Source organism: Trematomus bernacchii, unplaced genomic scaffold, assembly GCF_902827165.1.
Source record: "Trematomus bernacchii unplaced genomic scaffold, fTreBer1.1, whole genome shotgun sequence".
NCBI classification, from domain to species: Eukaryota; Metazoa; Chordata; class Actinopteri; order Perciformes; family Nototheniidae; genus Trematomus; species Trematomus bernacchii.
The window spans coordinates 12,816,394-12,831,399 of NW_022987564.1; the positions used below are offsets into that span (position 1 = coordinate 12,816,394).

At 42.9% G+C, this 15,006-nt stretch overlaps 1 protein-coding gene across 1 annotated transcript in view; it reads right to left on the reverse strand.

The window, feature by feature from the left end:
• Nucleotides 1–589: 589 nt before the first annotated feature.
• The window catches only part of efna3a (ephrin-A3a), a 58,467-nt gene continuing 44,050 nt past the window's right edge, over nucleotides 590–15,006 (reverse strand). Inside the window, exons 2-5 of the mRNA XM_034124392.1 lie at nucleotides 10,560–10,861; nucleotides 10,239–10,304; nucleotides 8,659–8,736; nucleotides 590–2,555 (exon numbers count right to left, since the gene is read on the reverse strand). Of these exons, the coding sequence (XP_033980283.1) occupies nucleotides 2,437–2,555; nucleotides 8,659–8,736; nucleotides 10,239–10,304; nucleotides 10,560–10,861 (565 nt within the window). The 3' untranslated portion in view covers nucleotides 590–2,436. The remainder of the gene's footprint in view (nucleotides 2,556–8,658; nucleotides 8,737–10,238; nucleotides 10,305–10,559; nucleotides 10,862–15,006) is intronic.

The following is a 15,006-nucleotide window of genomic DNA, read 5'->3' on the forward strand; positions in this document are numbered from 1 at the left end:
TATGCACAGTACAGAGAGTTTGTTACACACTGATAAATAAACACACAGAAGTAAATCTGCAAAAAGATTTTAAATCGGCATTGTTTTAAACATTCTTGGATCAATTTACAGTTTTTTTTACTCATTATTCTCAAAGGTAAACACATTTCTTGTGGTTGTCTTCAACACCAGTAAATGCTTTTCGCCCGCTTCCCAAACCCCGTAACGTAAACTAACATTACAGAAGAGCACATTCTCTCGCAACTCACTTGCATATTCAGATCCTACAAACGACTCCTTGACGGGTACGAAATTCCTAAATGCAACATACTCGAAAAAGCGCAGACAAACACATTCTACATACATACGCACACAAATGTGCACACATGTTTTTTTCTCTTGCTCGCTCCACACACACACACACACACACACACACACACACACACACACACACACACACACACACACATCACACACACACACACAACACACACCCACACACACCACACACACACACACACACACACACACACACACACACACACACACACACACACACACACACACACACACACACACACACACACACACACACACACACACACACACACACACACACACACACACACACACACCATTACTGGCATGTATTATAAATATACATTACAATGCAGACTCCTTCGTTTTCGCAAGTGCAGCACTGGAGGAGCGCTGCCCTTCCGTCAACTGCGTCTTTGCATTCATTAGTTGGTTTATGACATGCGCTTCAACATAATCTGTTTAGCAGTACCTGTTACATGAGAGCAGGGTCACTGAGTGTATATCCCTACTGATTAGTCATAACCAATAACCCTCTCTTTGTCAGGCATAATAACATCTGCCTAGTTATCTACACAAGCAAAATGCTGCAGTAAAAATGTCACTGTTTAAAAAGAAGAATACAAAAATGGCACAGTAGCTTATCGAGCATTTGAAGGCCTTCAAATGCACATTAATAAATTAGGTAGATAAATAATATACTTTAATGTTAAAATAAATACATTTGAAAAGTAAATAAATTAAAAAAAGCACAACATTGTAATCTGATTAACGCCAGCCTACGTTGTCCTGTATAACAATATAAAAAAGTGAACTTTATTTGCACATTCACACATGTTTTTATTTTTTTTTCCTAACAAAATGGCGGCAGCGTTACTTTGAGACTCAAAGCACCGTTTCTCCTCAGGCACCTGTCGCACTCTGGCAACTGTATGGGGTCGTTTCCATGGTGACTGCTGTAATGGCCATCAGCACTGATTGGCTGGGAACATGTGAAGTGGAAAGGAAATAGATGGGGTTGTCTGGGATTAAAAGGGAACTCGCTGCGGAGAGAGGTTTTTAAGAATTGTAAATTAGTGTTATTCTGAATGAGTCATGCTGATTGCTGCGAGGAGAAAGGGTTGACATCCGGGGAAAACTACGCCAAGTGCTGAAGGTCAATGCCTCGGAACAAAACACACATCTACCACATTTAAATGCCATCAAATTACTAGTCCAGGGTCTGTATTTTTCTAGGGTTGTTACAGTGTGAAGGCAGGAAATGCAGACAAAGGACTTGTTGTAAGAGGGCACTCGCTATCTCCTAACAAACAGGCTTTGCATCTGTACCTATCACAAAGCCAGGGGTACTTCTGATGTCTGGTGAAAATGGATTCTTGAAAGGCCCGTGGATATCCTCACAAAGTCTTCCCCTTTTCTAAAGAGACATTTTGAGCATTTATAACCAGCAGCTCCCTCATACCAGCTCAAAAACATTCTTCTATTTCCAGGATAATGGCAGCAGTTCTCATCAACGACTGAATATACATATCCTGTATAGATATCAGTACACATCCAAAGTCCAGCTTGCTTTTTTACTGCATCTTAGTTGAGTTTCATCCATCAGTACACTTTGTCCATGGTCCAAGGCCTAAACTTCCACTGCAAAGTCCAAGTTCACCAAATTCTTCAAAGCCTACAGTCACAAAAAAGCTGAAGACAGATCTGCTTACGATTCCACAGGTGATTTTTTTTAATATCCATGCTACAAAAAGAGTACGTAGTCTACATCCAACTCATTAGTATTCCTCTTACTCACTTGCCTGCTGGCTGAATATTGGTTGTGGTCTCCATGTTGTAGCAAACACACCTACATGAAAAAATGCTGTGGTATTCATATGACGATGATGTTCAACGACACATGGAGGGTCAAACTACACTGATGTACATATGACAGCAAAAAGGCCTCTCCTTTTTTTTTTTAAAGTCTAGTGAAGTTTATTCAAGAATTTTTCCTTCGTCCTTTTGTTTGTGGTTCTGTTGCTCCTCTACTTTGTCCTCCTCTGTGTTTCTGCCAACGTTCACAACTGGGTGGATACAAAGCCCTTCGGACAAGGCGGTCCCAGCTATGCATCAAGTGTCACTCACGGTGACACGTCGCTAGGACATCAGGATGGCAGACAGGAGCAGCATCGCCACGGTGAGAATAAGGCGGTCACGTGATGGGCTGCTGCCACTGATGCTTTTCTCCAGTTTGGGAACTTCAGGGTTAAATTCATCTGGAGAGAAAGTCACAGAAAGAGAACAAGTGAGAAGAACGTGAGTGTGAAAGAACAAGATAAATGGATGGTGTGTGCGTTTGTGTGTCAGACAGAAGGAAACAAACCATTACTACATTATTAATTCATCAATCTAAAGGCAATGTGGGATGGAGAATTAAAAACACTTTTGTTTCTGATCTGTTTTTTTCATATATTCCTCTTTTCACACTAATGATGATTTATCCTAGAGGGATCTCAATCAAACCAAATGACTATGGCCTTGCCATTGATTAGACACAACAGAACATTAGCTGGAGGGGAAAGACAGAGAAAGAGCTGCGAGAACACACTTTTTAATATTCAGTAAAAGGTGGATTACACTGAGTCATTATGCTCTGTCTGAACATCATGTTTCCCATTATACAGTATCTAGAGCAGGGGTGTCAAACTAAAATACACAGTGGGCCAAAATAAAAAAATGGGTACTAGTCGAGGGCCGGACTGGTTCAATGTTTATTGCAAAACGTATTGAAATGAACTTATTGCACATATTAAACCTGGAACTAACAAAGCTTAAATTATTGCCTATAAAAACAACATTAAACATTAAATAATCGGTAGCATTAATTTCTTATGGCTCTATCTGCAGCTTTTCCAGAGTCATTTCTTATGATTACATTTTCCCACAGGCCAACAACAGCTTCAAAAAAACACTTTCCCTCAAAGAAAAACCCAAACATGCGCTGTTGTCGCAAGAAAAAAAGTGCAGAAGGAAACATCCATTGAAACTCAGTTTGCTGCTCTGTGACGCTAGTTCAGATACTTGGCATCTCATCTTGGGTGCAAGGTCATCAATGTTTGGGCTCAGGCTCTGAGCTGAGGAAACCCTCAGGATTGAGTGAAGGTGTGCGTGCAATATACCGGAGGGCCAGATCTAATAGTAATTAAAAATTATCCTGCGGGCCGAAATTAAATCTACCAAGGGCCTGATTTGGCCCCCGGGCCTTGAGTTTGACACATGTGATCTAGAGGGTTACTATATGCCAAAATAAAACAAAAGGAACCAGACAGGGCTGTGTTGCTTACACAACCGTAAGAAAAGCCTGGACTGGCTCCACTGAGAAAACATTTTTTCTTTCTATAAAGTAATTAAACTAAATGCAGAAAAAAGCTACAATTTCTTCTTGAAATAACTCACATTAATGCAAATAAGAGATATAAACATGTGTAAGTGAAGTGGGGATAATAGAGGAGCTGTCATACTGATGTTATGTTGTATTATTAGAAAATGATTTGGGTTAAAACATCAAATTGACACTGGAAAGAGGACAAATACTTGTTTTGACTCAAGAAAGGAGATATCTATTTGATAAATTGTCTCTAAAAACCAAGACAAATCTTGCGTTTGTCTATCCAAAACTCATTACATTTACTTTACATCATGTCCCAGTGTGTAAGAGTTCCAGTTGGCGTATCTTCATCTAACAAATCAAACTGGCTTTCAACCGAGGATACAACAAACTAAGCTGGCAACACATTTTCAAAATGCTGTTTCACTGTTAGGCTAAATCCTTGCCTGGTGTTTGTGAAATATGACACAGACAGTAAATGTCTGCAAGTTAAAACAAGGCATGTGATAAGAGATAGCAACAACAAAACATGACAGCTGATGTCTGATGAATGTACGGAATTCTGTTGGCGCCACGTCTGTCTGAGAGGAAACCATCCGACCGCTCTGGTTTGTCCTGGTTGTGACTGGCTCTTGCCCACGTCCTTGTTCTTAAGGAACACGAGGCATCTGTCAGTGGCGATGACACACGACACTGACATACACACCACAGTGCACCGGCATGAACGCAAACTGAAAACAGTCTGTTAGGGAGAATATAAACCAGCACTACCTCGGGGCGGGGCCTCAGGTCGCAGTGTCTGTCCGGTTCGTCTCCAAAAATGTCAATATACACTGAGTGTTAAAAATCCAAACTCTCCTCTCTACCTGAGTCACTAGTGTCAATCACATGTAGACCACTCCCTACCAAAGTCTATAAACTCCGCCCTTCAGGCCTGTCACTCCCTTACTTCCATCCAGAGACTGCAGAACAAAGCACTTTTCCTTTTGATTAAGGAAGGAATATGTTGAAGGAAAGTGAGCAGTTAATCCTGTGGATGCATTACATGATATAAAAACATCCATATTCTTCACTCGTGCTGTAACCGCCACCAAACCACCGGATTATAAAATAAAATGTTAAACGGCCTGCTGGATCCAGTGTTTTAATGTGCACACCGGCTGGGATCAGGGGCGCCGTAAGGGGGTGAAAAGTTAGGACGATTCTAAGGGCCCGTGACTGACAGGGGCCCAAACAATTTTAGAACATTAAGAAAAAAATGTTTAAGTAACCAATGTGATTATCTTTTCATGGGGCCCAAAATCCCTGGCGGCGCCCCTGCCTGGGATGTTCAGTGAACCACCACTCCACAGATTATAGTTTATTTCACTGAGTGACCAATGGAAGAGTCTTCAGCCATGTCTGCTGAAGTGAGCTCTCCCTTATCTTTACATAAACACAAATATGCAGCCACAGCTCCACTCCACTATAGTGGTTACTTTTGTGTGGTGTTACAGATTGTTTTGTGGATGCAAGAAGCTTTGACAAACACAAAGCTGCACTCTTCTGAAACCCTTGCTATTTTGAGATGCCGCTGTTGGAAGGTGAGTGTGGGGGGCGGCGGGCGCCTCGGGCCATAACAAGTTATCAAAGGTCCACAGTATGACACCTAACATCATAGTACAATTGTGGGATACAGAAATCAATTTCCAAGCCTACAATGTGTTGCAGTCTCGCCTGAGTGTGGAGCACGCTGGTGAAGGAGCTCTCCTGTCCACGGGAAAGTACCGGGGGCATTTACAGTGAGATAAGAAACATCAGCTCCAGACTGTTGATGAGTTGTCTGGTCTGATAAAGTCTCGCGCCACAGCCATGGTAAGCTCACAGTGAGGCGTAAACAACAGGAACCGATGCACCCATCATGTATGGGAAGAGCTCTAAAGGTCGGGGGGAGGGGGGGGGCTGAGTTATAGTATGGAGGGCAATGAACTGGCTTACGGCACATCTTTCTTCATACTGGAGCTACCTCTAAGGAAAAGAGCATCAAAACAATTGAAACAAGCTTATATAAAAGAGATGCAGCTTCTTGTAGGATTACAACAGAATAAACTAATCTAATACGAATACCTCTTAGATGGTCCAAATGACCTGAACTTAATTGCTGATCTTCATGTAAATTGTAAATGGTGTGATGGATGAATCACTTAATACTGATAAATACTATGACAACAAAACAGAATAAGCCCTTAAATCACTCTATTTCCCCCATTCACAATATCTCTTATGAAAAGGCAATATTCAATATAGGCTCTATATACCTACACAAATCTACTATGATCTGTGCTTGTCTTTGACCAGTTCAAATCTATTGTTGCTTTGATAAGGCAAAAAGGTTAAGAGGCTACAGTAGCTTGACAGGGGGTATCTGCACCAGAGGAAGTCCACCATGTTTCTGAATCAGGGTTTAAACTCTTCATGTCCATGAAGCCCTGGTCTCAGTTTGCTCGGTGCATCACAGCTATACCTCATGAATGATTTTCAGAAAGAAACTGCACATAACAAGCCACTCAGAACAGATTAATCAAATGTGCCAGAGCCTATTGATGCGTCTCAAAATGATCTGTTGCATTTTCCGGTCCAGCACCTTATTTATAGTGCAGCCATCAGCCCTGTACTGCTGCAGGCACTCAATATAGGAGGAAGTTGTTTAAGGGCAAGTCACAGATGGCAGATAGGACAGAGTATACTAAGCTTTGCTGCCGGAAACTATAAAGTTATGCTTAATTTGAGCAGCAAGACTGATGTTGAACACTTGTGGCACATTTGTGGCAACAAGCCGTTTGTTTTCAGATGCTCTAGCATAATGAATATCTGCTTTCTGCTATATAGAGCAAATGTGTGTGTCAAGGGATTTAGAGAATGTAAATCATAAAAGAAGATAAATGAAGTCGATTCACACTTAAAGGATGATTAATTCTGCTTAATTACAACATGGATGTTGTTTTTCTCATTTGGGTTAAAGAGTGGAATCATCAAAATAATGATATTGGAAGACTGTCTAATGGCGCAACAAAGATGATCAGGCAGGTTGTAAACAAGCCAACAGCGTCCCATTTACCAAAAGGGATTCACATGCACCGCTTGCACACAGATTGCAAATGGTGGCAGCGTCTCATTTCACAAATGATGAACTGCAATGATTACAGCCGACAGCTTGAGTAATATTTGTATTGTTGGCTTCGACTTTCTCTTTAAAGTATGTTTTCTCAATGCTAATGTTTCTTACCATATCTGACCTATGTTTCAACATTTCAGCTACTAACTTATCAGTCCTAATATGACCTTTAGACATTACAAAAACAAGAAGTCATAAGAGGCCGGAATGATCCTGAAAACACCCTGTTAAATAAGAACAATGTGACGTAGAAGCAGAGCTAATATTAAAGCAACGAGGACGTCGGAAAGTCCAAAGCCTATGTGGAGAGAAGGAGGGAAGTGTTGATGCTGAGTCTGGTCCTGAGGGTGAGTCAGAGAGTGGGAGTCCAGCGGTCAGCGGGGCCATCACAGTTGTTTTTAAGTATGTGTGTTAGTATGTGCATAAATCTGTGTGTCTCCATTTTGTTATTCCTCCAAATGTATTCAGCAAAATGCATCACAATGCTGGAGGCTATGATTTTGTCTGATTCCCTGCCAGTGTGTTTTTTTATATTAAATTCTACGTAAGCTCGAGCCCGAGTTACTGCTGAGCAATTCGCCCACCACTGAGCTCGTCTCTCTTCCTCTGCCCCCCCCCTTTATCTGCCCCCACTCTGGTTTCATCTAGTTTTCTGCCCGTTTCTGTCTCTCTGGCTTATCTGTCCCTCTTTCTGTCAGACTTTCTCCTGCCTCCTTCCTGTCTTTTATCTCTCTGCCTCACTGTGTCTCTCCCGTCTTTCAGCCTCCTTCCCTTCCTGCCCTCTCACTCTCTCTCTCTCTCTCTCTCTCTGAAGTTGCTCGGTGCTGATGGCTGGAGAGCTCTCTAGGCTGCGTCTCTGCCGGTCTCAGTTTCCATCTCAGGCAGGTCACACTCTCTTAGCCCTCGTCACAGACTGCCCACAGCTCCCAGAAACAAGCATACTAAATGATTCCCGGCAAGAGGCTTTTACGAAAAAGAAAAATAGAGGGTTTATGTAACCACTCAGTTGCCCAATTGACTCGCTCGCTGACATGTTTTCTCTTTAAGTAAACATGGGCCTTTCATTCCCTACAAGAGCTGTACTGACCTTGTGGAGGTTTTACCTGTGAGTGAGTGGGAGTGTGATAGTGAGTGTATGAATTGTAGGATATCTTAACGTGGTGTATCAGCTACGTCGAGTTTCAAATTGATCCAATAGTCATACTCTTTCCCAGTGTTTCCCAAATGTGTATATCACTGTGTGAAACTCATTTAAATAACCTTATGTAAGGCAACAGTGTAGAAATACCCTGTTAAAAGAGTCTTGCATTTAAAACTTTACAAAAAAAGTAAAAGAAAATAGTATAAGCATCAACATGTCCCTAAAGTAGCTTATTCATTCTGTCCAATGGACCATTTAATAATACATTTTTTTGCATTATAAATATTAATCATCACTTTAATGTTGCAGCTTGTTAAGGAGGAGTCTTAAACTAAAAGTACTTCAACATTTTTTAATTAAGTACAGTAGTTGAGTAAATGAGGGTTGTATAAACAAAATACAGTATGTGTATGAGAAATGAATTGTGTGTAACTACTGCTGAATCACTCCAGGTGCACTGCTCATACTGTAGTCTTACTGAATCAGTCTCTAGAGCATAAAAATAAAGGGTTTACTCATCAACCATCCGTGGTCTGTGGATTTTCTTTTGCCAAACATAGAATATAAAAAACCTAACACATGACTGGTTCCTTTCCATATTGATTGAGGCACAAATTGAGCTTTGCAGGCTCAGCCAAATATTGACCAGCATCTGGCAATTGGCTGCTGTTCATTTTCAGCAGCTCAGTCACTCACCAATGTTGTGTATTTTGATGTTTGGCCTGACTGTGTAGTCGGGAGAGGTTTGACTGGAGTCATCATCTGCCTGGGAAACTGAGCGCACAGCACACACAAACACACACACAGAGAGAAGAGAGGACGGAGAAATAACGATGTAGAGAGACAGGCAGAAAAGAACACCTCATTAAAATGACAAGACTGGGTAAAATGTGCATTTCAGGCACCACTAAATTGTATACAGATATAGCAGAGTGTGGAGCAGTTGGTGCGCCCGTGCCACGGAAGAAATCCTGCACTGAGAATCATACTTCCATCTGAAGATTAAATGCATTTGGAACCGGTTGACAGAAATCATTTTAACATTAGCTGTCCGTCTAGACATAGAATTACCTTGTGTCTGCATTGCCAAAATATCCATGAATGAATGATGTGTTGGTGTGTCTTTTGTGTGTTTTCTGCTTCTTTGTGAGCCTTTGATTGTGCCCAGTTAGGAGGATGAAATAGCATTTAGAGTGAATCTACATCGAAGCTGGTAGCAATCAAGTTGCAGCTCTCCACTAATGTAAAGCATATGTCATGAATATTCACATCTCTGTCTTATCTTAAAGCCGAGTGAGGGTTGAGGTGGGAGACACGCAGGGAAAATGAAAACGGCCTGCAGGCAGCTCAAATCAACAGCTTTCTGATAGCAAGCTGTTAAAATGACCTTGCTGAGCAAAGGTTGTGGATTGTAAACTGACTAAATGCACCAATGCACACACGGCCATTCATGCACACACGGACACATTAAAAAGATTTACGGCCGGCAAAACTAGCGTGTGTAGACAAACACACACACACACTCAAACTCCTACAGCACGGACACACGCGGCGATGCACACAAACACACACAGAAGCAAATGGAGGCGTGGAAGACACATCAATAGATTAGCCGTGACACTGGGATGGAGGGGGGGGGGGGGGTGAGTCTAGGTGATGTGTACACAGGGGCTGACACTGGCCTGAGTGTGGGATGTATTAGTGCTGACAAGGTTAGAGGAGAGGGGGGGGGGCTCTCAGCACCGGGCTCTCTGATCAAAGGCCTGCAGGGGAGAAAGCAGGCTACCAGGGTAAAAATAACACACACTACACAGGGCAGCAGGCATCACAGAGCCAGAGAGAGAAGAAGAAACAGACAGTCGGGGAGAGGGATGAGGTGGGGGGGTGGTCAAGAGAGCTTCGGCAGAGAGAGAGATGGGGAGTGACAGAGAGAGCTGAATTTTTTTCTTTACATCTTTCGAACGGCTTCACGAGAGCATGTCATTCACAGAGAGAGCGATAGAGCATTACTGTAATAGCACTGAGACAGAGAATAACATTAAGCCGTCACTCTCAAAGTATGCTTCGAGGGAAAAGACACCATCATCAAAACTTCGCCAAGTGAGCAGGCGGCAACAAAAAAAACTATTGTGAGATCTTAGTTTTGTGTCTCTTTGTGTGTTTCATTCTGCCTCCGTGTGTTTAGAAGATACAAATAGATAGGGGGAGAGGAAAGTGGAAGGGTAGTGACACATGAGGGGAAGAAATGGATTTAAGACGGGGTTGTTGGGTCTCACCGGTGGAGCAGCAGACGTAGACCCTCATTCTCAGGCAGCTGTGGCCGTGGTGGTGGGTGGGCGTGGCTAAAACACAGAGCAAACACACACACACATCATGTCAACATTGTGCCCTCTGCAGGCCACCCTCAACATCAGCTGTGCAAACTGAAGCGCTGCAGCTTTTGTCCCCAGCTCAACTTCCAGAATCTATTAGCAACACCCACATGCCATCAATACGTGACAGCAGCTGCAGGGAAGATATTACAATATTGGATGTTCAGCACTCTGTGGGTTTTTTCTATGCATCACAATAACCCAGCGTCTGCAGGCCTGACTCACAGATGTAGTAGTACTCCTGGCCCACATTGAACTCGTAGCCCAGCGAGAAGGCGCTGTAGCGCTGGAACTTCTCGGAGAACTTGATGGGAGCGTGGGGCGCGTGAGGCCGGTTGCACTCCCAGCGCTTGAAGCCCAGCTGGGGGTCGCAGGTGCGGTAGCCACGGTAATTGACCATGTAGAGGATGTACTGCTCTGCCACGCTGCGCTCCAACGTGCCGCGCTGGCTGGTGTTGTAGTGCGGGCAGTAGATGTCCAGGTAGTCGTTGACGCTCACCTGCACCGTGAATCCCTCCTTTCGCAGCCTGAATGAAAAAGACAGACATATAGAAGAGGAGAGGGAAGTTAGGGTTTATTTACTCAATTTAAAATACCTAAGATAACAAATGATATAGAGTACAATAAATGGCAGAAAACCAACAGGCTTATTCAAAGCCTCCACCTCAATAATGCCACAATTTGTCAGAGAACACAATATGAGCATAACAATATGGAATGAGAAATACAATAGGAAGAAAAGCCTGAAAGAACTGTGGATTAGTAACTAGGGCTTCAATTGTTTTCATTAAAGGAGGAGTTTGTCATTTGGAGGCCTGTTGCCAGCGTTAGGTTGCCAGGCAACCAGACACCTGAAAAATAAGTTTTTCCCAGTCAAGAAATAGCCCAGCACATAACACCTAATAAAACTGCAACTGTTTTTAGACTCTACAAAGAAACAAGATATATCATGTAAACAGGTTAGTTTTAAAGGTGTTGGTAAGCAGATACTAGTGGACAAAGCCAGGCTAGCAGTTTCCCCTGTTCTCAGTCTTTATGCTAAGCTAAGCTCCTATAGCTTCATATTGAACAGAAAGATTTTAAACAGATGTGTTTTTCTCATGTCACTCTTGGGAGGTAAGCAAATAAGAGAATTTCCAAATGCTTGAACTGTCCCCATAACCTCGCAGTTCTCTTGATAGTCAATCATTTGATCCTTCAGTCTGTAAAAAAATGAAACATGTTTTCAAGACCCGAAAGTCCCAAGGCCCCTTCAATGCAAACCCAAGAAAATTAATTTACAATGACATAAAACTGAGCACATAGTGAATGTAAAAGCCACACAAAGAGGCAAGAGAGCTATAAACATTTCCCCTAAGCGCACATTAACGCCCTCTTCTCTTTGAGCGAGATACTATTACACCTTTCTCCCCCCTCTACCTATAAAAACACACATTCCCTCACTAAATTTCTCGTAGCAAGTCTTAGGACAGTGCTGAGAATGATAATCTGCCCTCTTGTCTTTCCCCCTGAGCCAGCCAGGTCATCGAGGCGGAAGGAGATCCTGTCAGTCGGCCTGCACACGGTTCCTATGACGACACACTCTCCCCCGGCCTCTGATGGAGGAGTGTGCTGCATGCAGGTAAGGAAGGCCACTCTAAGGTAAAGTGTGCGTGACGTACATGGCAGTACAGTATCCGTGATTCAAGTGTCCTCACTGAGGCGATGATGTGGCATGATTTTGCATTCCACCACCACACTGTGATCTTCACTGTTTATAATGCTAAGTATACCTATTATGTAAATTACACAATCTGTAATTAGACAAAGTAGAATTCATTAAAAGGGCTCCTGCAGGTGAGCTGATGAGAAGGGAATTCACTTGGCTGCAGTGATGTGTAACGTGCACCAACTATAGCAGTAATGACCCCTTTTCACCACCAGGTGGAGGTATTGTGCTGTCTGTTGTTAAAGAGCTAACCTCCCCTCTTTCACTCATTCTTTCTCTCCCCTGCTTCTCTCTTCTTTCCTACATATTGTCTGTTACACACATACAAAGTAGCACACACATCACCCCTCACTGTGTATGCATTGTGCCTGCACACACGCGCACAAAGCTGCGTGCGTATCCGTGCATATGTTACTGGGTCAGGCCCCCTGAGAGATTATTATTCAATTACAAAATGTGGATCAGAAATGTCATAACACCTCTCCTTCTCCCTCTCTTTCTGTCTTGCCATCTTCCTCACTGTTCTCTTACAACTCTTTACTGGATCCTCACCTGCCCCATCGTTCTTATCTCCTCCCCTCCTCTTCATTTACACACACACACGCTGAGGCAGATGAATATCAATTCTCTTAACCAGTGTTCCTTTTTAGGCCCATCAATCTTATCTGTGCTTCCTGTCCTCGCTGCTCAGATGTGAGATGACAGACTTTTGTCTTGCAGTGTTGCAGGGAGAGACAACACAGCTATGCTTCAAAGGGACTATATTTAGAGAGGGGGGCTTGGTGGTGGAGGAGGGGAGGAAGTTTGGGATGGGGGAGAGAAGGGCATAGATAGATAAAGCAGTACAATGGGGGGGGGGGGGGGTGCGGTAGAAAGAATGGTAGGCAGATAGACCAAAGATGAAAGTGGGAGAAAGAGCTAGGGTTGAATATGAAAACATGCCACGAGGAGAATCCTGGATGTGCGTGTAAAAAGTCTGAGTGATGGAGTCATTGAGAGATAGGTGAGAGGGGCCGAACGCAAGTGTGTGTGTGTGTGTGTGTGTGTGTGTGTGTGTGTGTGTGTGTGTGTGTGTGTGTGTGTGTGTGTGTGTGTGTGTGTGTGTGTGTGTGTGTGTTAGGGCTGCTCAATTAATCGTATTTTAATCGCAATTACGATTATGGCTTGCAACGATTACGAAAACAACGTAATCGAAATAAAACGATTTTCTTTTAATTATTATTATTACTTTTTTTTTTTTTTTTTTCAAATGAAATATTTTTTTTGTTGGTTTTTCAGTTGAATTATACTTAAAGTTCAGGGTAATCAACTGTTAAAAACATACTGTTCCAATAAATTGATGTTTTCAAAGTAAATGGATAATCGTTTTTAATAATCGTGATATCAATTATTGACCCAAATAATCGAGATTATGATTTGTGCCATAATCGAGCAGCCCTAGTGTGTGTGTGTGTGTGTGTGTGTGTGTGTGTGTGTGTGTGTGTGTGCGTGTGTGTGTGTGTGCGTGTGTGTGTGTGTGTGTGTGTGTGTGTGCGTGTGTGTGTGTGTGTGTGTGAAATAGTATGTATGGATAACACTCAATGCTACTGCTCCTAGTACTATGGGTTAAAAGCAGAGACCACATTTCACTTTGTGTGCTGTGTGCATGTATGTGTGACAAATAAAGAGGGTTTGTTTCATCCTGCGATTCTACTGAGAGAGTACAGCAAATGCTGCTAACTCACAAGGGATATCTTTTTTCTTTATGCTTTAAGATTTACTGGCTTGAGAACATATAACATATTTGCAGGAGAGGCCACTTAACGAACAATAACAACGTATTTTGATGCATCCATGGGACTTCAGTGTACAAGCTGTGGATGAATTTCTAAAGGAATCACTATTTCTGATGAATGTATTGATTCTCTAGCCTAAAAAATGTCAGTAAGTGACTAAAATGCTTGTTTTGTCCAATCCGCATTCAAAAACCCAAGTATGTGAGATCTAAAAAATAAGCAATTCCATATATTTGAGCAGGACATTTGGCAATTATTTCAGCTATAGGTAAACTCTTAAATAATTACCTGTAAGCAATTATTTCAAGTGTGGCCAATTATCCATCCATGTTTCATCCCCAGATGAACATGCGGTTCTGTTACTTTACTGTTTACTGTTTTGGTTATCACTTCAGCTTCAGTAGACATAGCTACACAGCAGGAGGACCATTTGCACCAATCATAAAGCCAGCGATATAAGAAGCAGGAGGAGGAAAAAACGACTCTGGAGGAAGAAGAGAAGGCAAGGTGGTGCAGAAGAGAAGGGAAAAGAAAGAGGAGACTATAAGGGTGGGGTGAGAAGAAGGGGCTGGCTGGGTGAGAGGAGTCCCTCTAGGTGTACACTGTTATATAAGCAGTCCACTTAGCGGCACAAGACAGAGAGGTTGCAGGGCAGAGAGGACAGGAGAGGAGAAACAGAAGAAGGGGGTGAGAGGAGATTTAATAAGTTACAGTGGTGAGGGGGGGGGGGGGAGGAAGGAAAACGCACTGAATGATGACAACAAAGAGAAAAGCACAGAACGAGAGGCAGAGGCCGACAGAGACATAGTGCTCCCCGGGGATGAACATATATGTGGTAAAAGTGCATCAAAAAGACTGATGGCTCTCATTCTCTCGTTGTCTCTCTTCTCCCGCAGCTCACATCTCTCCCCCTCTTCCTGCTGTGCATTGTCTCTGTGCTGCTTTTTCTGTCTCATCATCATTTTCCTATGAGTGGGAGTGTGCAGCTAGTTAGTAAAGGCTGCACTCGTGGTGAAGACTGCCAAGGGAGGCAGATAGCGGGGAGAGAACGAGAGGTAAAGAGGAGGGGGGGAGAGAGGAAGACAAAGATAGCACCACTGCACCTTTCACTTCTGCGCTAAAAAGAGTCTTTGGAGGATACTGCCGGTATCAATAAATAACAATGGAAAGGTAGCGCTACAGCTAAATA